The sequence below is a fragment of the Ctenopharyngodon idella genome, chromosome 22 (genome assembly GCF_019924925.1).
Source record: "Ctenopharyngodon idella isolate HZGC_01 chromosome 22, HZGC01, whole genome shotgun sequence".
Lineage (NCBI taxonomy): Eukaryota > Metazoa > Chordata > Actinopteri > Cypriniformes > Xenocyprididae > Ctenopharyngodon > Ctenopharyngodon idella.
In genome coordinates, this window is record NC_067241.1 from 10,648,841 (window position 1) to 10,672,724 (window position 23,884).

Below are 23,884 nucleotides of genomic sequence, written 5' to 3' on the forward strand. Positions count from 1 at the left end.
TTGCTTGAGTGTGTAATGAAGAAAATGTAAAAACAATTAGGTTAATTTTTATTAAAAGTTTTGGGATGATTGTCAGGTACATTTTAAACATTTCCATTATTTCCTGTGATCATTTGTCAATTAGATAAATGGATGTCACATAAAGATATATCTAAAAGCATTAAAATCCATAAGAAAGACCACCACATGTGAAGGATAAAAGACAATACAGGAAAATTATTATATTCTAAAAGAAACTGTACTCAGAATTTAAACATTTCTCTGAAGAAGAAAAAAAAAAACATCTCAAAAGATCAGGGATGAACAAATTAATGAATCCAAGTCAGTACAGCATTTGGAAATCCTCTCTTATGTTCTTATGAATTTGCTGTCCAGTTCCAGCGTATTTCCTTTCTGTAAACAGATGAATTTCAAATGAAATACACATTAAGCAATCTGCTCATAGTGGATGAAATGAAACACATGATCACAACATGAGTATGAGCTGGAAGTGCTCTCAAATTATGCTGACCTTTTGTCTGCTATTTAGGGGCCTCTGTTTTCGATCCTTCCTTCACCTCTCCTGGTGGATGGTCACCCTTGTTAAGAGCCTTAAAACAGGTTAAACAAATAAAAATTACACCTCTTCTTGAGTTACATTGTTGTGTTTCTTTGAGGAATGTAATGGCTATGTCTAGAACATGGCAGTATATACTATATACTACCTACTATATATATTTTTACATGGTTTTGTTTATGTATATATGTTACTCACATAGCTTGAAGCATCAGTTTCTTCCACATCTGATTTAACGTCACGAGCTATTCCATTCTCCACACCAGAAGGCCCACCATCCTCCACCTTCTCAGATGATATTTGATCTTTGATCTTGGAGCATTCGGTGGGACTCGAGTTTTGTTTCAGTTCACTCTCATCGCTGTCCTCCTCAGAAGACTCCGCCTCATTTGGCGTATCCCTCTGTCCATCTTGACTTGAGGCTTGTGAGGACTCTTTCTTTTCAGCTTTCTTGTCTTCTACCACTGGTTTATCGTCAGAGGTGCTGGTGTCTTCCACCTGTGGCTCATGGGAAGGGGTACCTTCCTCTGTAGTGTCGTCTAATCTTATAGGACTGCCTTTTGCACCTTTGGCACCAGAGACGTTCTCATAAAGGGGTTGAGGGCTGGTGGGGCTGTATGACCCATATGCTGATCTGTCAGACCTAAAACTGGATGAGCCGTCTCTCCTGTAATAGCAAATGTATGGAGAAATATGTTGGTTTGCATCTTGAAAACAGATATGCTATTCAATTAATTTATGTGTGCAGTAATGTATGACGAAAATTGAAATACAGGTAGACCGGGGCTAGTTGTCACACTTTTTTACTGCGTTTTTTAATGCGTTACAATATTGCGCTACTCCCTAAAAAAGTAACACCTTACACCTGATTTCTCAAAACATGGGGACAGGAGAGGTCAGTCTATAAATGGGAAAACTTGTGTTACTTTATGAAAAAGTACCTCATATATTTTGTTGTAAATCTAAAAGTAATTTGTTACTTTACTAGTTACTTAAAAAAGTAATCTGATTACGTAACTCGCGCTACTTGTAATGCGTTACCCCCAACACTGTTTATCATAAGTCAATATAGGTGCATACATTAAAGTTTTGGCAATAGATTTTAAACCATTTACATTGTTATTGCCCAGGTAAAAAGATACACACTTTTGTTGTATGGGTTAAGTTGTCACAATGGGGAACTAATAAAAACCTGATTATAGACTATATAACCTCAAATAGTAAAACTATTATGAACCACAAACATTAATTTTGCAATAATGGGAAAGGTAAAAAAAAAAAAAAAACATTATTATTTTGGCCTAAAGATATTGTATTAAACAAATAAACAAACAAAACCACTGCGATAGTAAACAAGCATTTGTGTAATATGACTTTTAATTTATATTCTTGGAGTAATTTATTTTTTAATCAAAAAAACAAAGTCATGCCAAAAACATAAGAGATTACTTGAATGATAAATGCCAACACTTTTTTTTTTTTTTTTTTTTTTTTTAACACTTCTTTATATTATTAGAAAAAAACGTCTTTATATTACTAATCATTCACATTCACCAGCAGATGGCATTAGTTCCTAACTTTTAAATCAGCAAGGAGGATAGAAATTGAAATGATTTTACCTGAGAGAGCCTCTAGGGCTGTAACTCTTGTGGAAATCATAAAAGCTTTTAAGTGATCTGGGAGACAACGTGTCTCTAAATGACCTTCTCTTCAAGGAACCTGAGCTTAAAAGGAAACAAAGAGATTAATTTGTACTATATTTGGCTGTTAAACTCTTATACTACTGATAGTTAAGTTGTTTATTTAAAAGATATATAGAAGAACAGACTATAAAGCCTTATACCGGTTCAAATTCTTCACGACAAAGCTCTTGTCTGGATGTTGGATGCTCAGCTCTTTCATCACAGTCTGTAGAACCTCATTGTTCTTGGGGCAAAAAGATCATGAGGAATCACTGTTCATTGATTCAAGTATTTTATTTTACAGCTGTACTTTTGGCTTACCTTGGTAATTTCCTTGTAGAAGATGTCTCTGAGGTTGCAAACGGCTTGGAAGACTGTGACATAGCAACCAATACGACTAGAATGCAGAACAAATATTATTAGCCAAGTTTTAGGTTGTAGATTTAAAAAAATTCTAAAATGAATTATTATATCTATATAGACTATATCTACTGACCATAAAATTAGGAATGAGAATAAGCAATCATATAATTTAGAAAATTATAGCCATTCAAAATCAGCAGTTTGTAAGTTTTGCCTCTTTGTCGCCATCTCTGTTCGAAACCTGCGTTGCAGTTATTTGCGGAATTATCATCTTTACGTGGGTTGTGCATCGGCACGGCTCCTCAGCGCGGATGAATCTAATGTTTTGTGGAGAATGTGTGGTTGTCAGTCACCGCACCGGTGAATACTGTACAGGTACTTTGGAATCACAGATTGTAGTCTTGGAAGTATGGCCAAATCAAAATAAGAATTTTCACCGGAAAATGTCATCTGAACAAGTAAGTAACAAATCTGCCACTGTTGTTTTGACCAACTGAGAAAAAAAAGATTTACAATAAATCGCGCTACCAATGGTGATTAAATCTAACGATCGCTTAGCTCATATCACATCAAACCGTGCAAATTATTATTATTGTTATACTTTGTTCTCAAATTGTTAATGTTAGCAATATCAGCATTTTGTATTTAGTGTGTATTAGCGTTACCTGTTTCAATTTCTGTACAGTTTAATCTCAAACGTTAATTTGTCATACCGTACAATCAGCCATCAAAATAATAAGTTTTATTATTCCAGCTGCTGTGAGAAAAGGCTATAAATGATCTGTCACATGCGATATAGCCTACTAGCTGGGGTACTCGTTCTTTATGTAAACAGACGTGATGTAATGACACAAAGACGAACGGCGGCATGCTCAAATTTCCCGCGGAAACCTACCAGTACCATTTGAATTAGAAAACATTATTACAAGCTTACCGTTGTGAATGTAAGGAGATAGTTTTGAACACTGGCTGGTTATGTACTTGCTCAAAAATTGATTTTGGATATTTTTTAACCAAAAAATTTTATGTTAATTAATTAATTAATTAACATTTAAACAAGATCCATCCTGTGCACTATAAAAACAACTCCAAAACTCACCTGTCATATAGAATAGGCAGTTCCATCTTCAGCTCCCTGTTCATGTCCTCAAATATCACCTTGGCTGCATTCATCTCATCCTCTGCCTTCAAAAACAACAGCACAAAGGAAAGTCCTTGTCTTCATAAATCTGAATCATGTCTATATATAATTTCATGCTATGGTAGTAAAGAACATGATTGGAAGGTTGGAACTTATCAGTAAGGTTACAAACAAACTTACAGAGTGACTGTTTCTCTATGTCAGGCAAATAAGTCAAACATGTCATATAATACCTTTCCAGTTTTGATATCATCCTTCTTTTTAGCATTCTGCAGCCCTGTCAGGTGATGGCGAGCAGAATCATAGTCTACAAGTTTCCTGTTTCGCTTGGCCACTCTTTCCTAAATCATAAAGAAAAATAGTTGACAGACGAACTGCGCATTTAAAAAATGATTGAGAGCTTTGTGCGAGGTGTATGTGCCAATATATCAGGCAGCCGTTGTTACCCTGACATCTGGAAACTGGCTCATGTAAGACTCCATAGTGAGTAATGCCTGGTCACGCAGCTTGCTCTCATAATCTTTCCATAGAAGCTCTTCTCCCTTTGGAACACAGAGAGCCACATTTGTATTAATATAGGTAATAATAATTTAATTATTTAGAATAATTTATAATGTATATTAATTTATATTAAAGTATATTAGGTAATAGTTATAGGCTAGTTCACCCAAAATTGAAAAATTCTGTCATTAATTACCCATTCTCATGTCGTTCCAAACCCGTAAGACTTTCATTCATCTTCAGAACACAAATGAAGATCTTTTTGATGAAATCTGAGCGATTTCTGCCCTTCCATTGACAGCTACGCAACTGACACCTTGACACTTCAAAAAGTTCATAAAGAGATCATAAAACTAATCCATATGAATTGAGCAGGTTTAGTCCAAATTTTCTGAAGAGACTCGATCACTTTCTATGATGAACAGATTGAATTTAGGCATTGATCAGTGAACATAAACAGAAGCTCAACCGAACCTGAATGATGTCCGAGAACAAACCTCTTCCGGAAGTTCAAACGTGCTGCACAACACGAGAATGAACCTCATTGGTTCTCGCACATCAAGCGAACATGCTTGAGCTTCCGTTTACCACAACTGGTTCATCATATAAAGCGAACGAGTCTCTTCAGAAACATTGAACTAACCTGCTCAATTCATATGGATTAGTTTTACGATCTCTTTATGAACTTTTTGAAGTGTCAAAGTTCCAGTTGTGAAGGCTGTCTAAGGAGGGACAGAAATCTCTCAGATTTCATCAAAAAGATCTTCATTTGTGTTCTGAAGATGAACAAAAGTCTTACAAAGCAGTACAAGAACAGCTTTGTACCAGTAGTGATTAATCTTTTGATGTAACAAGATAAAGTAATGGGTTTATTTATTACAATGTTTTAGTGTTTGGTGTTGTTTTTAGTGTTTTGTTGTATAGTTTGTCTATGGTATTGTTTATATGTATGGGAAATAGCCTGAACTTTTTTACTGAAACCTAATTTTCAGTAAACAACGGACAATGTTCTGGCAGAAATTTACCAGCCCTAAGACTAACCTCCACAACTTCCCCAAGATCTTCTACACCATCCCATTTATCATCATAGGCATCAAACAAGGACTGAAACAGTCGACCTGAGGCATCCTTCATTACTGTTAAACAAGCACAATAAAGCATGTCAGTATTCATGTTTATAAGAAGCTTATCTCCTACATGAGTCTCACAGTAAAGAGCCAACCTGTGACAGCGTTGAGGTACGCTTTAAGGTCCTTGTATATTTTGTATCCATCGTTCTGTAAAAGAGACCACAAGGAAAAATTAGGTCAACTTTTTATTTTCAAAGCTGTTGCTTTGTTTAACATATTAGATCAAATTGTACCTGTTGATATTGGAGGTTCATAACACACTCCTCAAAGTGCTCATCTTTGGTCTCTTCAGATTTGCCAAGTCTCTGCAATACCTGCAAAGGCATCACATATTACAACGTGCCTACAAACACCTGACGGCCATGACAAGGGTATTCTCTAGCTATATTGACAGCTATGCAATCGATGTTACACCTGACCCTTAAAATATTGATAAGCTCACACTGACAAAGAATAAAAGCTTCCTTACAGTTTTAGATACTATATGAACTATTCTCCTGACTTCACCAACAATCAGTTTTGAGATGACAAGATATGAAGGGCTTAAAACAGAAAAGTAAATGGTGGTCAGCCTTGGCAGAGAAATTAAAACAATTGCGGCAATAAAGATAGTTAAGCAGAGAAGAAAGCTGCATGTTTACATTGGCTCTTGTTGATGGAGTAGCAACTTGTGTCAGCTACTCCCGTGTCATGTGACTGGATTGATTATTGGATCAAAATAACACTAAAGTTTCTGCGCTCTCAAACAGGAAGACTTTGCAAGATTGACAGCATTGGAAGGCACACCAGCTCGCTTAACTTTCCACGTACCTTCTCTTGTGCTCTGTTGAATTGTTTCTGCATCCGTTTAGCAAGCACATTGGCCCCTCCTTTCGAGCTGATGCTGGCCTTGCTTTCTGCCATGTTCTTCACTTGTATACAATCTAGAATAATGTTCCGATAGCCCTTTAATTATATGGCCAACCCTGGAGAATAAAAGAAACTTTTTAGAGCAAAAGACAGTTGACTCTTTGCTTTCGCCTGTATTCTATCTGAGCCCAAACACACCTTCTTTTGGCTTCTCAGTCATAAGTCATAAACTTCTTATCTTTCCAGGTCATGACTTGAGTGCTGTTGCAGCCCCTGAGTCATATTTCATTGTGAATGGTTATTTGATGTAAGGGCCCACTTGTGGAGAACACTGAAATTCTATTCTATTCTATTCTACATTTCCGAACCACTTCTCCAGGGTCACAGGGATGCTAGAGCCATATAATATTATATGTAAGCAATAAGGTACGAGAGGCTGTGCTATATCATGAATAAGTCACAGCTGAAGGGCGTTGTTAGGCACGACGCGAAGTGTCGGCCCTTCAGCCGTGACTTATTCCTGATACAGCACTAGCCTCGTGTACCTTATTGCTTTTATAAAACGGTTACCACACAATACAAATATTAAAGCCAAAAATATGTATTAATGCAACTTTCCTTAAGTAAACTTTAACTAAAAGCCTTCCTTCTGCTGGAAAAAATAGTCCCTGACCATGAACAGTAACAGAAGTTACATTTTCACGCCATTAGATGGTGGCTTTATGAGTGAGTCAGTCAGTAGCAAAGACTTTTACTTTGAAAAGACTAAATTGTTGTGAACACGGAACAAGACGCAACTGACAAATGCTTTGACTAGTGCTGTCAGTCACGGGAAAACCCCTTAACTGTTAAAAGGACAGGATAATACATCGGACATTTAAACAGATTTTTTATTATGAACAGGACTGACCTTTAAGGAAAATGCTAAATCTGAATGGAGGTAATAAACTCGCTCACTCGATCTCTTTCTCTTCTACATAATACAGTAAGCTTCAATGAACAATATCAATTGAGAACATACAGTTTACATTGCTAAGAGTGGTTGCTAAGGGTGTTGTGTAGTGATACACAGAACCGTTGGGTGAAGTGGTCATAGCCGTGTTTTATCGTGAATAAAACACAGCTATTGACCAATCAGAATCAAGGACAAGAACTAACCATTTTATAATACATTATATATTATATTATATTGAACTGAGCTGAATAATGACACTATTATCTTCTGTAGAGCTGCTTTGCAGCTGAAATTGAAGTTGTTTCAAAATTAATGAATTTTGCAACAATAACTATTATTTTCCTGTTTATTACTTTGAAGCTGCTTTGAAACCATCTGTATTGTAAAAAGCGTTATATAGAAATAAATGTAAGAAAAGAGATAATTAGAAGTTTGTCACCTTTGCACCTATTGTATTTTATATCAAATAATGAAGATCAAACATTCAACTTATTCTATTCTATTCTATTCTATTCTATTCTATTCAAGGATTACCTAAAACGTAAAAAAGCATTATATATTCTCAAACTACAGTTCCCATAAGCCACAGTGGATAGGTTACAGAAGAAGCATTGGCCACTCCTCCTCCTCACAAATGTGGATGTTATGAACTTTGCTCTGCTGTATTTTTTCTATAGGGTTGTATGATTGAGCTCAGGTTTGTAGCATTGCTGCTTCAGAACCTGATGGACATGATCATGGGAAGCACGTTGGCCAAATGTGCAGCCACCGACCTGGCCATTCAGTGGGTCGGTTGGGCACTAGCGTCTGCTTTCAAAACGGAAAAGTTTTACGACTTGGCAGGTAAATGATTTATCTAAAAGGCGTAGTCACACGATATTGATATAGCAATATTATCTTTGTTGCTTCCGTCGGTTTCCGTCATGTTTATACATTAGTATGCAAACACATATTTCGACTTAAAGAATGTTGCAGATGTTTTGTTGTGTCGCAACACAAGCAACAGTTTTTTGTTTTTTTTACTTGTTTATTGTGAAAAATAGGTTGTTATCAAAATGTATTACGAGACAGTGGTTATCTAAACTACAATAAGATGTTGTGAAACGACCATAAACGTCTCCACCCATAAGACGATCTTAAACCAGCTTACTGAAGGGCATGATTTTTCCCTCCCGTATTTCGACAAGCCGGCCTTTTAACCAATCAGACACATAACTATACAGAGGAGTCGTCGCTTGATTGGCCAAATAGTGTATACGTCACTGTCAATCTTGCAGCTAGAGGCGGGACTAGTAGAAAAAATGAACGATGTTGCTGTGATTTTATATAAAGAACTAACGTTACATGCAAAAATTTATGCTATTTTAATTTTTATAAATTAAAACTTATACATAGACCTCGAAAATTATTATATCATACAGAAACATACATTTTAAACAAACTTCTGTACAAATTTCAAAATACATTATCACATAATTTTCAATACAACAGTTTATAATGTTATACATAAACAGTTTGATACTGCATATTTTAAGAATTTTGACAGTTATACTGATTATCATTTTATTCATGGCATGTAGAAAGTGAAATCATATCTTGAGAACATGAGGATATGATTATCCATGTAATGCAAATTCTTATCTTCTACATAAAAACATTAGCTTCTACTCACCTGTTAGCATTCAACATGCATTTCTTTTGAATGTAGTACAAATGTTATCCAGTCATTTCAAACTCAGGGTCCTGAGTGCTATTCCCTCTTTCTTTCTCTCTGAGAAGTGTGCTCTTGAGAATCCTTGAACTTTGCTACCAATTGTCTCTAGGTTCATTGGTAAAATATTCAGTGAACACGCCTCACTTTTAAAATGGACGGACACAGGTGACTGGCTGCTCTGCCCATATCTGGATGGATATTGAATGCCTTATCAGTTTAACTACAAATTAATTTTGTTGTTTTGAAGGATCTGGTGCCTATATATTGCTGGCTCACCTGAGTCGTGTATGGGGCGGAAATGGCTACCTTAGACAGAACGTACAAACTGGACTTGTGACTGCCTGGGGACTGAGGTAAGATAGATAGATAGATAGATACATAGATCTACATGTATAACAAAATGTCTATTTATTGGAGTCTTGCTGCTTTAACAGCTTTAATAAAAGTGAAGTCAGTCCACCTTCATGTTGTATTAATGTATCTATTAAGGTCTGGTTAATAAGTCAATAAGTAACAGATTGGGCTTTGTCCTGCAGGCTCGGGACATTTCTCTTTCTTAGAATCCTAAAGGAAGGACAAGACCGGAGGTTTAACAATGTCAGAGACAGCCCTGGGACATTCTTTGTGTACTGGACCATGCAAGGTATTTCAACTAAGGCTATTGATTATTTGCATAGTTACTGTTAATTGATGGCTGCAGTAGGCCATATGTGTCCAATCGTTATCACAACAAAAAGAGACAACTAGGAAAGTAATTTTACTACCCTGAAAAGTAATAGTCTGCCACCTTGCATCGAAATGAAACTTGTCTCTCCTTCTTTCCAGCTCTGTGGGTGTTTGTTACCCTCTTGCCCACCCTAATTCTAAACAGTGAGAGAAGAGATGAGCCCCTAGGCCCACGTGACTACATCGGTTGGGGAATATGGGGGCTGGGTTTTGCTACAGAGGCCATTGCCGACCAGCAGAAGTGGAATTTTAGGAGTGATCCAGATAATGCTGTGAGTAATAACTTGCACTGATAATAATTGGCTGATAAGACTACTCAATCAGTTGTGAAAACCAAATTAGGACATGTGAATCATATAACTCATGCCATAAAAGAGATATTTTAATATAATAACTACAGTTTTATGAGGCCTGCACTATTGGCAGATTACAAACTGGATCAAACTGGTCACTCTTAACCCTCTGGTTGTCTTTGATCATTTTAAACCAAAAAAAAAAAATTATATATATATTTTTTTACATTAATCGGAATGATACAAATTTTGGTGACTTTGTGGCACTTGCTATGTGAATACACAAAAAAATGTGGACATGAACAATTTTTTGGGGTGCGATCTACAAATCGGCAACAAAAAAAGTAATCTTTGATAATGTCTAAATATATATCCAAATGCAAAACCTAATAAAAGTAATTATGTCTGAAATTACTCTTATTAGCAATTAGGGATTACACAGCCTTACACCGTGTCTACACTGGACGCGAGCGGTGCGACGCGTTAAAAGATAATAGAAACCATTATAATCAGTGATATTGTCTACGCTGGATGCGGCGCGACATGACACAACAAATTCCCGACAGTACATGGATTCCCCATTCTATTTCTGATGTAGTCCAAGTGCTTTCCAATGGTCGGTTTGTCGCGTTCAGTGTAGACAGCTTTTAGCTGTTGCGGTGCGGTGAGATGCGACGCAATAAAAGTCACGTCTGGTGTAGACACGGTGTTATGCGTATATTGGCTATACAGCCATCTAGTGGTTACACGATTGTATTACATATGATTTTCATTATTTCTTCCAGCAGATGGCACTAATCTGCCTTACATGCAATTTTTTACTTAAATAGTGTATTAATTGAAAATAATATGAAATATTTTTTTCTTGTATTTGTTTTATTTTATATAGACATAAATGCTGCATAATTTAGAGGTGAATATTGTCTAGTACTATGAAATCCCCTCAAAATACTAAAGAATAAATATTATTATAAACAAAATATCATACATTGATTTCATTAGAATTTTTTCTTTCTTCTGTTTTAACCATGGAAGAAGTGTGACCCCTAAGTGGGGAATACCAGCAGGTTAAAGGAAAATTTTCTATTTTTTTTTCATATGGGCTGAAGATATAGAAACAACTATATGTGAACCATTTGTGTTTTTTGTAAAAGGTTTTTTTGAACATCCTGAAACATCTATATTGGCATAACCAAATGTGCGTTCGGGGCGGGCTATCTGTTTGTACAACCAATTGCAGAGGGAGACAGCCTGATGCAGCTAAATTAGGTGTGTTCGACTTGAAGTGGCACTGCGCAGACTGATTGGTGTATGACATCAAAGCAGTGCAAGAGCGATTCAAATATATACAGAGCTGTCTGCACTCTAATCACTCTTGTGGTACTTTGATGTGATACACTGATCAGTCTGCTCAGTGCAGCTTCAAGTCGAACACACCTATTGCCTTAACCAATTGTGTGCATTTGGGGCATGGCCATCTGTTTGTTAGACCAATGACAGACAGGAGGAGTAATGCAGAAATTATACACTTCACTTTTAATTAATGTCAGAGCAAAGCCATTAACCAGCTTGCATGTATTTGCAGGGAAAGTTTATTCATCATGGACTGTGGGCATACAGCAGACATCCAAACTACCTGGGGGAGATCCTGCAATGGTCAGGGCTGTTCCTGTCTGCGTCCTCCGTCATGCGTGGACCTCAATACCTCAGTGCGGTTTCTCCGCTCTTCGTCTGGTTCTTACTGAGACATGTTAGTGGGATCCCCATCCTTGAGAAGCAAGCTATGAAAAAATGGGGATCGGACCCTGCCTTCCAAAACTACATCAAGAACACTCCACTCCTATGGCCCTTCCCAAAGTTTAAAGGAGAATAAAGCATATTTACAGCACTTATACATACATTGACAGCTTATGTGAATGTCTGGATATAGACACCCAAGTGTGGGTAAAAAAACACTACATGGACATCCTCAGTCCTAGATCAAGTTTATACCTTTTTCAGTACACCTACTTACTTAATCCACAAGGACTTTCAAGAAATCTATCAATACTTCCTTTTATATTGATTCAACTACAGTCTTGTTACATTCTAGCACACTTTTTACCTCTGATTTTGTATCGTATTTTAAATGTGAACATTTATGTCTCACCCCTCATAACCCTAAACCCCAATGCAATGTGTTACAAAAAGACACAAAGGACTTGCAATAAATGATTGTATTTTACACACAGCACAAGCTTTACAAAACGTCACACCACTCAAATTAGAAAAACTAGAATTGATAAATCAACTGCAACGTTCAACATAGTAAACAGTTGCTCTTTTTAAACAATGAAAACTTGACAGGTCAGTGCTGCTCCAGAAACACTGCACCACTGAAAGGAAAATGACTAATTGTATACAGTGAAAAGCATCCAATCAGTATAAATCTTAAGAATTGGATGAGGTACATTAGATTCTTCAAAATCAGTCAATTCTCCCAGAGGTCAACTTTTTTGTTTGTACTTTAAATACGTTATAAAATTCAATAAATTGAGGAAGAACTGCATATAGACAAATCAATGCCGTGGATAAAATCTGAAAGAATTCTGGCCATGTACATTTATGATCAAAAACAATTACGAAGCTAAAAGACATAAAATGCCCAATCACAACAACCAGTAGAGTTTTTGCATGTAAACTGCATCTCAATTTTCTTGCCATCCTGAATCCCTCAGAGGGTTCAGTGTATCTCAAACACAAATGGTTTGTTTAAACAAATTCAAAACATCACCAGCAGCATCATTTTAACACAAATTCTGTATTATACCTACTGGCTGTGAAATTTAAGCTTGACCGTGTTTAAAAACACAGTTTACACTCTATATAGAAAAACCTGATAGTCACTACATCCTTGAACCCTCCAAGAGACTGAGATTTTGCTTGTCGTTCCATGTAAAGCATAAAATTAGAATATACAAACAAGATTAGTTGCAGATTACGCTACACAAATCTTGCATAAAGCATAACCTTTTTGTTCTAGATGCTACAATCAAGTTCAGGTTTCTTGATAAAGAACTCCTAAACTGATGTAGATTCTGTTGTTCTAAGAGGATTCAGTGACTGATGGAAGTGCTTATATCAGCCCAACACTTTGGTTGTGAGGATGTTAATAGTACATTAAAACATTTAAAAGTGACTAAAATACAAATGTTACTAGAAAACTAAACAGATAAAAAGAGGAGTAGTGTTAAAATGGTTTGAATTGATGGACAAACTAGAGAGATAAAATATGCAAGGACAATGTAATATATTGCAGCTGTTTCCCAAAGAAAAGAAAAACTCTTAGCCATGAAGAGCTGGGCTACTTCAGGAGAGGAGAGGCGAAGAAGTGCCCTTGGCGAGGGACGCTGACTGGAGCTCTGCTCCTGCTAGCAAACCTAAAAACAGAACGGATCATAATGGTTAGCTCACAAATACTCAAACAGCAGTGTGTCATAATACTATAAAACCCGGTAAAGTTCAAACATACTTTGGAGTGATTGCATTGAGAGTTGCGTTCTTCATGCGTTGGGAGAGAGAGCTGGACGAAGGGGTCTTGCTCATCTGCTGGTCAGGAGTCGTAATGGGCCCGAACATACTTGCTACAGTACAAAGAAAGCATGTTGTTACAAAATATCACTATTGGACGGGTGATGTTATGTTAGGTTAATAGTTAAAGATTTGTCAAATGTTTGGATGTGAAATTCATACTTTTCTGATCAGGAGTTGCATGGACATTGGCATTCTCAATGATCATGTGATCGTTGTGAGCTTGGTCGTCGCTGTTCATAAACTGACTCCAGTACTCCACAGGCACACCGAGGAGACGCTCAACCACCTGAGAGAGAGCTTGGTGAAAAACTCGGGTCTACTTTGTAAATGTATGGTGTTTTGGACCAAATTAGTGTGCAGACCATTAGCCATGAACACTTACTTTTGGCTGTCGTTTTGTGTCCTGCAGGATGGTCATTGGATCTGGGTCGGGCACGGCATGACCCACAATTGTGGGTCCGAATACACGAGCCAGATTAGTGCTGTCCATCTTTGTATCTGTGCTCTGGGCCACCCTAATGATGACAGGAATAATACCCAAGTTAAATATTAAGTCTCACAGCCTAAAAACTACCTTCCGAGAGAAGTGCTGGGTTTTAATATCCAACAATGTTGCGTTACTAACACAAATTATAATAAAAAGGATAAGTGATAGCTTTTTTATTTGGTGTAATTGGACTGAATACATCAAAACCATACAATTAGACTTTTATAGAACTTTAAATGAACTGCAAGGTAGTACCTTACTTAGCTCCACATTGTGTAAGTTACTTTCAAATTTCAAAAAGTGTTTCCAGGATTCATGGCATACATATCTGGTAACAATTTTGTAACCATATTAATATGAATGTTTTGTGTAATTGTAGAAACAATGCCTATCATTGTAACTGAATGTGTTTTTGTTGTTTAAAAAAAGAAAATCATAATCAAAAAGTTAACTTACAGATTAAACTTTTTTGACAGGATGCTGATAGGGCATTTACAGCACCATAAATAAATTAAAATATGCAATTGTAACACTATTTCAGCAGTATAACCATCACACTCAAAGCAAAGTTTTAAAACGCAGGCTTCATATTTCTGCTTGTGTAACAGTGCAATTTCCCCTAAATGCAGTTTGACAAACTGATCAAGTTGCTTTCAACCTGAAATATTCCTTTAAATGTTCCGATTTGTTAGTGTAAGCGTTGGCTTTTATAATTAAATAGTATTTCCAAATGGCATAGGCAATAAAGCAGACAGTACAATCAGAGATTGTGTATGTTGTTTACCTCTGCAAATGAATGATGAGGAAGGCCAGAGTGTCTCTGTTGGGCTGTGGAAGATCACTGATGTTCTGATATATCAAGGCAATGCTGTTGTCATCATCAGACAGCTCTATAAGAACAGAGTAAATGGTTACTATTGAGTGTACTATATTAACACACTCATCTTCTTAAGTACGCCACAGTTCAACATTTGGAGTTACTAAGATTTTTAATTTGTAATATTTCTCAATTTACTGTTTTACTGTATTTTTGATCAAATAAATGCAGCCTTGGTGAGCATGAGACACTTTTCAAAAATCATACCAACCCTAAACTGTTAAACGGTAATGTACATTCATACATCAACACTAACCAGCAGCATCCATAAAGGCACGGTTGAGGCGGAAGGTTAGCAGGGGCTCTTTGAGGTTCCTCAGGAAGTCCTTGAGGAGGCCAGTGATGGCATGGATGTCGTCCACCTTGCTGAGCAGTGGAACAGTTTTCCCACGCAGGAACTTCTCTTTCAGGTCCTTGACCACTCGATCAGAACCAGACACCCGGTACAGACCAGTCTGCCGAAGGTATACGCAGGTTTTCAGAACATATTGGTCTTGTTCAGTGTTCTAGACTGAATTCAGCACCTTTATCAATTTACCTCACGTAAGCCTCTCTGCTCAATCTCATTTACGCAGTGCACCACCAGTGAAGGGATCATGGGAGAGGTGGAGGACACATAGCTTGCGAGGGTGCCCTATCAAAAAATGTTGATGGGTTTAAACAAATTAAGAGTACAGCACAGCCACTTAATTAAAACTTAAAATAATCAGCATGTAAAAGAGGCAGAAAATACTCAAGTTGGATGATAAAACTTCATATAGATTTGTCACCTCTCCACTTTTGACTGGAGTCCCAGTCATGGTTGGAATGCAGGGCAGAGGGCAGCGCTCACGGCATTCGGGGTGGGCCACCACACGGCAGTCCCTGCACTTCAGAGAGAGCTTCCCAAATTTGATCCTCTTACCACATGGCACACAAGACTCTGGCTTGATCACCTAGAAAACACACACAAGAGTCACACAGATGTGAGCTGTGAGGACTAAAAACATGGCCCACCGCTAACCTATGTAGAGAACTTCACTGAATGCTTATGATGGGAAATTAAAGTTTGGTTTTGTGTCAGTTTTAAATCTTGCAGAGCAGTTTTAAATTTTATTTGATGTGGACATTTTAGACAAAACAAGGGCAGATATTTTGCTTTTTACTACAAAAATGGAAATAGTTTGGTTACAATGTTGCAAACCATAGAATTAGTATGAACAGTGAATAAGTTCCCATTATCAGCACTCTCATCACATATTCTAGGGAAAAACTTTTCTTGTTGGCTGAACTTTGTCTTAATATTTATTTAAGCGTCTCCTAAACTTTTAAGTTAGTCATGATGTAACGGAAGTTAGAGTAAAAAAAGATATTGAAAAAATAATAATAAAAAAGTAGGGTGGGGTCTTGGTTCTATCCATCGATTGTTGATTGGTTGAAGGCAAATCTGAATGCATGCTTGGAGTTGATTATAAGAACGGTTGTCAAAAGCACCAACTTTTTTAAAAAAAATGTGACGCTTTGAGCGGATGATTAAACACCTCTGATTGGCCATTATGTTCACACGCTCAACAGATATGTCTGTGATTGGCTACAATGTTCAACGCACAAAAGCGTTTGAATTAGAAAGTGTTTTGAAAGCGGGAGCGTTTGTATTTGTGTAAGCGCTCGGTGAAGAGCGTCACTGATGTCTATTTACAACATGTTTTTGAAGTGTTGATCATTGTAGCCAATCACAGACATATCTGATAAGCACGTGAACACAATGGCCAATCAGAGGCGTTTACGAATCCGCTCAACAGTGCTCAAAGCATCACATTTTTAAAATTTCAGTACCAACTTGGTATTGAAGTCAGTACTTTTAACACCACTACGTCAGAGTTTAAGAGGCCTAAACGATTGGAAAAGCCCAGCATGTGTCACCAGAGAGAAGTCTGTCGTTTCACCGGGACGGTCCAGTTGAAATTGATTAATTCTATTTAAGTAAACAAAATGATACAAGTAAACAAAATATCAAATCATTTTCACTTCAAAATTGTTTTAAAATTTACATGTCATTTTACATTTTTAATTATTAGCTTTTACATCAACTCGTTCCCACATGAAAACCCGGACTTGTCAAATTGTATAACTGCAAAAAGTGGGAAGAGAAAATAAGGTTAGGACTCAAGAGCAATGCGTCAGGATATGTGCATCTTAGATTGAGATTTGTATGCAACAGCACATCATACCGTTTTGGAGACAAACTCATGCAGACGGACACCTCCACTGCCTTGGGGAGTGCTGGGCTCTGCCTTGCTCTCTCCATTGGGATGACTGGGCTGCTTGAACACATCCATAGACTGAACAGAGTCGGTGTCAGCAGTGTCCCACTCCACAGCAGCTGAAGAACAAAGCAGAGAGAAGCACTGCTCACTACTGCAGAATACTTAAACAGAAATGCAAAGGCTTTGGGGGGTGTGAGAAATGATCAGGAAAAAGGCCATACAAAATAGAGCTCTCATGAAAAAACAAATATAAATAAATAAAGAGTACCAGGCTGGAGACTCAACAAGGGGTCAATTTAAAACACCCTAGAGTCCTCAAAACCACGTAATAAAATATTAAACAAATTAATCTTTGACCCTGTTCAATAAAACAATGCATATTTATGATACAACCACATATCATGACTCACTGCAGAGCTTATTTATAATACAGCAGCTAGCACATTATTATTCAGTCAATAACAAGAATCGCATAATCAATGACTCATGCAAATATTCTCTTGCGCTCTCACAAATGACAATAATAAATTTAGTGAAGAGAGCTTACCAGTCTTTCGGCGGCTCCTGGTCCAGTAGGGAACAGCCTCCACTGTTGTGACAGCCTCAATGGGTCCACCACCAGCGGGCACCGTCACGGTGGTCTTAGCCACCAGAGACTCATTACCCTGATAAAACGTGACTCGAATTAATTAACTGTCAAAGAAATTCTAACTTACTACACATTCACCTAAAATAGGGTGGTATTAAAGGGATAGTTCACCCAAAAACGAAAACTATCTCATGATTTACTCACCCTCAAGCCATCCTAGGTGTATATGACTTTCTTCTGTCAGACAAACACAATCAGAGATATATTCAAAAATATCCCGGCTTTTCCAAGCTTTATAATGGTAATGAATGGCCCTCACGATTTTGAAGCAAAAAAAAGTGCAACCATCCATCAAAAAAAAATATTCCAGAGGGTTAATAAAGGCATTCTAAAGTAAAGTGATGCGTTTTTGTAAGAAAAATATCCGTATTTAAAACTTTATTAACGATAATCACTAGCTTCCGACAGACGGTCGTACACATCGATTTGCGGTGGAAGAGTATCCTCTGACCCGATGTATGATAATGGCAGAAGCGCAGAGGATAGAGCAAAACAAAACACCGGTCACGAATTAGAAGTAAAACGAGAAATTTTAAAAAGAAATGTCAGAGGATTTCGATATATGAGAATAGGAGCTTCAGTTTGCTGCACAGCCCTATTTGTTTGAACCATGAGAGGCGTCTAAGCTTACGCTACTCCTACATCCTGCGTCATGCACCACAAGAGTAACCCCTGGCGCGATGTAAGATGACTTGCACAGTATGTGTACTGTCGTCTGCCGGAAGCTAGTTATTTTAGTTAATAAAGTTTTAAATATGGATATTTTTCTTACAAAAACCCATCACTTCACTTCAGGTCTTTAATAACCCATCCGGAGCTGTGTGAATTACTTTTATGATGGATGGATGCACTTTTTTTGGCTTCAAAATAATGAGTGCCATTCACTACCATTATAAACCTTGGAGGACTAAAGATATTTTTAAATATTACTCCAATTGTGTTTGGTTGGCTTGATGGATGGCTTGAGCGTGAGTAAATGACGGGATAATTTTTCGGTGAACTATCCCTTTAACTGGACATTAACAGCATATCAACATCAACATAAACCAGGGAATAGCTTGCTCTCTCAATGAGAAGAGAAGACAAAATCTTCCAATATTCACACTTCAATGGGTTGTAGGGACTGGGGAGAACCATGGAAACATTATACTTCTAATGACTAAAGCAAAGCCCTGCAGGGAGCCTTTATACTAGAGTCTCTCCAATATTAAACAGTCAGTCATGTGCTTATGTAACCAGCTCTTACTTTCTCAGAGGTGCGGCCAGTCGAACGGGACCTCTTAGGACCAGCAGGAGGGCCTTCTGTATGGTTTCGGGAGGAGCGCTGAATTGAGACAGAATAAATAATCAGAAATTGATTGAAATTTGTAAGTGATTTGGCTAAATGTGGATTTATTGGGAAGCTTACTCTCTTTTGTCGTTTCTTGAGACGAACGGTCCTGATTGCAGAGGAGTCCCAGTCCTTTATTTAAAGAAAAGCCATTTAAAATATTACAGCAACAGCAAAAATCACTGTCAGGTTTGAGACAGCAATACATACAACATTAATATTTTTAATATTCAAGGAAATGACATACCAAAGAATCATCAGTTTTATCATAGCTGATGTCTGACAAGATAGATGCCGATTCATCAATGGTGGTCAGTCTAGAAGAGACAGTGTGAAAAACAGTTACAGCAAGTTACAGCAGTAAGAAACACAATTCAATCATAAAAGCTGAACCATTTCTTTTGTCTTCTATGACATTCACGTAAATCCTTAAAGATATTCCATTAAAGATGCTTTAAAAGTCCAAAAATCAATCATCTTTACCATTCAAACAAAACAATCATCTTTACCATTTTTCAACAAATGCAATAACTTTCCTTCACACCTTTTCACCTAATGTCACTCAAGCTGAAAAACCAATAATGTTATAACTTTTTATGATTCAATCATATCCTGACAGATTTCTGAAAGAATATCCAGCTTCAAATAATGTCTTATTTGTAAAGCGCTTAACACAATACACATTGTTTCAAAGCAACTTTACACAAATTTATGATGTTAAAGTTGTGATGACATGGAAGTAGCGACAGATTATTTCTTCCGTATTCTTGAACAATGTTGCTTGGGCACTTTCCCATTGAGAATGGGCAACAAATTTCTATCTGGATACTTTAGATCGAAATTTGTTGCCCATTCTCAATGGGAAAGTGCCCAAGGAACATCGCTCTGCAACACTGCTCAAAAAGTTACCCCGTGTATCAACACCTTAAGAGACACTTGGCAGGTTTGGTTCGATTAAAACAAACTCTGGTACGATTCGACTGAAATATGGACACAACACGCACCAAAGACATCTAAACGACCCTAAAACAGGACGTGATGTCACCAGATGTGACTCTAAAAAGGACAGAATGCTGAAGCATGCCTGTTTTTTCACGTCATAGGAGCTACGTTGCCCATTACAGTTCGGCACAGGCATCATAAATGCCATCTCCTTGTAGTAGATCTTTGTTTGTGTGTGTGACAGAGGAATTCCTGCGGCTGTTTTGACTCCTTTACACATTTTATAAGCTCTTCGCGAGTTCTCAGCTGGTCAAAATACCATCATACGCATCTAGCAAAGAAAAAAGCATCGTTTTGGATGTTTGTTCAGTTCTGTCGCAAAATCGGTCTTAAAAATGACAGTGTGAATGCTAGGTGAACCGTTACTAAAAATTTATTATTTTCTTTTTTTTGGGCCGGGCCAAAAGAACCAAGAGAACTGAACTACAAGTGTGAACACACCCTAAATGATTAAAGAAGTCTGGCATACGTCACCAAAGAGAAGTCTGTCGTTTGCACCTCTTTCGTAAAGTTATGACATTTTGATTAAACATTACGAGGTCAAAAAAAAAAAAAAAAAAGTAAAAATACAGAGGGATGAATTGTTCACAATAAGATCTATACCATTAATTTATTAAATAGATAGGGTTAATTTTAATTTCATGACGACTTTATATGACACAAATGACAGGGTTTAAGATTTTTAGGTTATTTCGCCAATCCTTACGCAATTTAACTGAAAAGTTAACTGAAAGTCATGCCTCAATACTTATTCAAAAGACCTAGTACATATTACAAAAAAATGGAATGAAAACTCAGAAATGCATCATATTACAGAAGTAAAATGGGTTGCTTATTCTCTTACCGTCGGCTAGTGTTGAGGTTTGTGGGATTCTGGGAACGGGCATTCAGAAAGGCCAGAGCTGAGCGCTGCTCCTCATTTAACTGGATGCTATTACTGGAACCTTCAGACACCAACAGCTCCCGGATGAGCTGGATCTGACGGTCCTGCAGAGGAATAAAAGGGAACATCTGTTTTTTGAGCCTAAATTCAGAGAACAGGTCTACCCCACAAGTAACCATGCAAAAAGAAGCCTACAAACCAGTTTTGCACAGTCAGCCTCAGCTTTCTGTCTCCGACGGATCTCCACATCCACTTGGTTGCGGGCATGTTTGAGCTTGACCTCCAGTGCTCCTCGCTCTGTCTCTGCCTTGGTGAGCACCTCCTTACACGCATTCAGCTCACGCTCAAGTCTCAGCCATTTACGACGGCTGTCCTCAAAGTTTAGGGCCATCTGAATGAACTCTGACAATGACACAAAGAATTGCAGTGAATATTTAGTGGGAGAGAGAATGAGACATTGAACTACTACAGCATTCATGTACTTTATATCAAATATTCACCACAGCACAGCCAATACTTACGGGGCTCAATGCTTTCATTGAGAACATCAGCTTGTGCCCGCAGGCTTTCAAAAACACTGTGAAGATTCATCACAGCGGTCTCCATGTCCTCCTGCAGTGGAGAAAAACATTTTAGCTCAAACTAATAGTTTTATTTTGCTTCTAGTTATAGCCTTTTTAGACTCAGCATTTTATTTCAGCTCAGTGAAGTTGGCATATGATTATTGTTAAAATCTCAAGACCATACATTCCACTGTTTGGACATCTGTGGATTTTCAATCATACAAAATATTGGGGGCGTGGCCAATGATGAACATATATCTGCATAAGATACGCACATAATAGCAGTAGTATCAAAAGTCTAAAATAGTAAAAATGCATAACAAGTGACAAAATATTAATAACGTACTTTAAAAATGTTTTAAGTAAATAAGTGCACTATACACTATAATAACGTTAATAAAAGCATTATAAGTATATATAAGTAGTATAAAACCCATTTTTGCTAGGATTATGAAAGTACAATCGTAGACAAAGACATCCGTCCCACATTTAAATCACAACACGTTCAATAGTGAACAATAGCAGTAACGTTACAGTAAAACACTAGCATGTGTCTTCTAAACGGCTCGTCATTGGAAACAAAACAGTAAAAACAAACATTGGTTTGCCACGTAATATAACTTACGGCTTGTTGTAGACACCCAGCCTTGTGTGTAAACGATGTAATGTAAGACTATAATTTGAAAAGATATTTTTTTCCAGGGATAACAGCACCGCACCGGTTTGTTCAACCGAGTTTACCCGGATGTGTTGGTAACGTTAGCGTCTAGAGGAGTTGTGTTTCAAATTTACCCGCCAGCCAATCAGCGCTGCCCGAGCGTGCTGACGTATGCGCGTTGACGCATTTTAGATGTACGCAGTCTGCTGTACATCTAAAATCAGGTATTCCCCTCGAAATTGTCTCCATCAACAAACGATAGTAATTTATAAGAAAAGGGAATTATAAAACTGTAAAATAATTTTTAAAATGCCCCCTCTTCGCTGAGTATCTCGTTTGGCTCTGTTATTATCCTAGCAATAATATTCAACAACAGAAGTAAAGTAATAAACCAGATTTCAGAAAATATCAGCGGTGCAAGTACTACGAATAAGTGTGAATGACTCCTTTCGGTATCCATAACGGGCAGGGGTTTTCAAACTGGCCGCACAGGAATAGCTAGGCTATAAGGTCTCTGTGGAAAAGTTCAGAGAAAGGCAGTGTAAAAAATTAAAATAGCCTAATTAAAAAAAAAAAAAAAAAAAAAAAAGATTAATCTAACTAAATAAATTTGGTTAAAATAAACAAAAGTATTTAAAATAATAAACAACTTTTAATACTCAAGACAAGTACCTACTTAAATTATTATTGGTTGCTAGTAAAAAAAGCAATAACTAAAATGGCTGCATGAAAATCCACCAACAAAAGAAGAATGGATAGTGATTGTAAAAGATATGGAGAAACTGACTTTCTCTCTAAGATTAAACATGGATACATTTTACAAGTACTGATCAAAATGGCTATTGTATCGGAGTGTGGATGGAACAGGGAGATATTTTAAGTGTACTACAATGTGTGTGTGTGTGTGTGTGTGTGTGTGTTTTCTCCCTTCCTCACATGTAATGTAATGTACATTGTATGTTTTATGAGGGGACCTTGAACCTTTTATGGACAAATATTCTCCAGGTGAATGTTTTTTTTTCTTTCCTTTTCTCTTTCTCTCTCTTCCGAGACTACTGGGAGAGTAACCCCTGATATGAAGTAAACTGTATATGAACAACATAATTGTAGCCTATGTGATACCTCTAGTGACCTGTTCTTTTGCATGTGTTCTACTAAAAGCATATAAAAAAATTAAAAGTTGAAAATAATAAACAACAAAATTTGTTAAAAAAACAATACAGTAGCCTACTATTCTGAGTGGAAAAAGAAATGTAATGATGTAACAATCAAAACTAAAATTATATTTCAAATAATATTTTACACATATTTACAATATTAATCTTCACAGTGTAAATCGGGTCATACATATATAGCCTCCTTTTAAATTTTAGGAAGGGGTCCCTCGCATGAGGATGATCATATTTGGTGGCATAAATGATTGAAAACCCCTGCCCTACAGCTGCTTTTCATGCTGGTAATTTAAGTAGGCCATACATAAATTAATTAGATAAATAAATTAATATTTCCTTTCTGTAGATGCATAAATAATTTATTATTTATGCCTATTTCCTATATTATCTAAATAGTACTGCGACTCTCCGTTTTTCTACCTACTCTCTCTCCTCTCCTTGATGATGCACTGCTATCTATCTATCTATCTATCTATCTATCTATCTATCTATCAACACTTCCAGCTCACTGTTAATCAAGAGTGTAGTGACTGA

General features: G+C 37.0%; 3 protein-coding genes across 3 annotated transcripts; 1 reads left to right on the forward strand and 2 right to left on the reverse strand.

Moving 5' to 3' along the window:
* Nucleotides 1–31: 31 nt before the first annotated feature.
* On the reverse strand, nt 32–9,013 carry bin2a (bridging integrator 2a). The gene is made up of 14 exons (XM_051879716.1): nt 8,850–9,013; nt 6,184–6,338; nt 5,607–5,687; nt 5,466–5,520; nt 5,285–5,379; nt 4,189–4,284; nt 3,976–4,083; nt 3,701–3,786; nt 2,560–2,635; nt 2,400–2,482; nt 2,176–2,280; nt 755–1,223; nt 512–590; nt 32–393 (listed from the first exon to the last, which is right to left on the reverse strand). Exons 2-13 carry the CDS (start codon nt 6,274–6,276, stop codon nt 522–524), a joined length of 1,416 nt encoding a protein of 471 aa, XP_051735676.1. The 5' UTR covers nt 6,277–6,338; nt 8,850–9,013; the 3' UTR covers nt 32–393; nt 512–521.
* si:ch211-210c8.6 (uncharacterized) lies at nt 6,391–12,140 on the forward strand. Its single transcript, XM_051879718.1, has 5 exons — nt 6,391–8,020; nt 9,139–9,244; nt 9,428–9,534; nt 9,717–9,889; nt 11,496–12,140. The coding sequence occupies exons 1-5, from the start codon at nt 7,861–7,863 to the stop codon at nt 11,781–11,783; spliced, it is 834 nt and encodes a 277-aa protein (XP_051735678.1). The 5' UTR covers nt 6,391–7,860; the 3' UTR covers nt 11,784–12,140.
* Nucleotides 12,112–22,306, reverse strand: racgap1 (Rac GTPase activating protein 1). The gene is made up of 17 exons (XM_051879706.1): nt 22,146–22,306; nt 21,479–21,569; nt 21,157–21,359; nt 20,919–21,061; nt 19,320–19,389; nt 19,151–19,204; nt 18,989–19,066; nt 17,641–17,758; nt 17,058–17,209; nt 15,618–15,782; nt 15,386–15,481; nt 15,104–15,302; nt 14,755–14,860; nt 13,866–13,998; nt 13,643–13,769; nt 13,422–13,533; nt 12,112–13,329 (listed from the first exon to the last, which is right to left on the reverse strand). The coding sequence occupies exons 2-17, from the start codon at nt 21,561–21,563 to the stop codon at nt 13,254–13,256; spliced, it is 1,917 nt and encodes a 638-aa protein (XP_051735666.1). The 5' UTR covers nt 21,564–21,569; nt 22,146–22,306; the 3' UTR covers nt 12,112–13,253.
* Nucleotides 22,307–23,884: the final 1,578 nt, after the last annotated feature.

What these genes read in the sequence shown, in the direction of transcription:
- racgap1 (XM_051879706.1), bottom strand. Translation starts at nt 21,563, where the DNA reads ATGGAGACCGCTGTGATGAATCTTCACAGTGTTTTTGAAAGCCTGCGG. An exon ending in ATAAAACTGATGATTCTTTG is followed by an intron (nt 19,205 to 19,319) that starts GTATGTCATTTC and finishes CTTTAAATAAAG; the next exon opens with GACTGGGACTCCTCTGCAAT. An exon ending in TGCAACTCCTGATCAGAAAA is followed by an intron (nt 13,534 to 13,642) that starts GTATGAATTTCA and finishes TTTGTACTGTAG; the next exon opens with CAAGTATGTTCGGGCCCATT.
- bin2a (XM_051879716.1), bottom strand. Translation starts at nt 6,276, where the DNA reads ATGGCAGAAAGCAAGGCCAGCATCAGCTCGAAAGGAGGGGCCAATGTG. An exon ending in TGAACCTCCAATATCAACAG is followed by an intron (nt 5,521 to 5,606) that starts GTACAATTTGAT and finishes TCTCTTTTACAG; the next exon opens with AACGATGGATACAAAATATA. An exon ending in CTGCCTATTCTATATGACAG is followed by an intron (nt 2,636 to 3,700) that starts GTGAGTTTTGGA and finishes TCTGCATTCTAG; the next exon opens with TCGTATTGGTTGCTATGTCA.
- si:ch211-210c8.6 (XM_051879718.1), top strand. Translation starts at nt 7,861, where the DNA reads ATGATTGAGCTCAGGTTTGTAGCATTGCTGCTTCAGAACCTGATGGAC. An exon ending in AAAGTTTTACGACTTGGCAG is followed by an intron (nt 8,021 to 9,138) that starts GTAAATGATTTA and finishes GTTGTTTTGAAG; the next exon opens with GATCTGGTGCCTATATATTG. An exon ending in GTGACTGCCTGGGGACTGAG is followed by an intron (nt 9,245 to 9,427) that starts GTAAGATAGATA and finishes TTTGTCCTGCAG; the next exon opens with GCTCGGGACATTTCTCTTTC.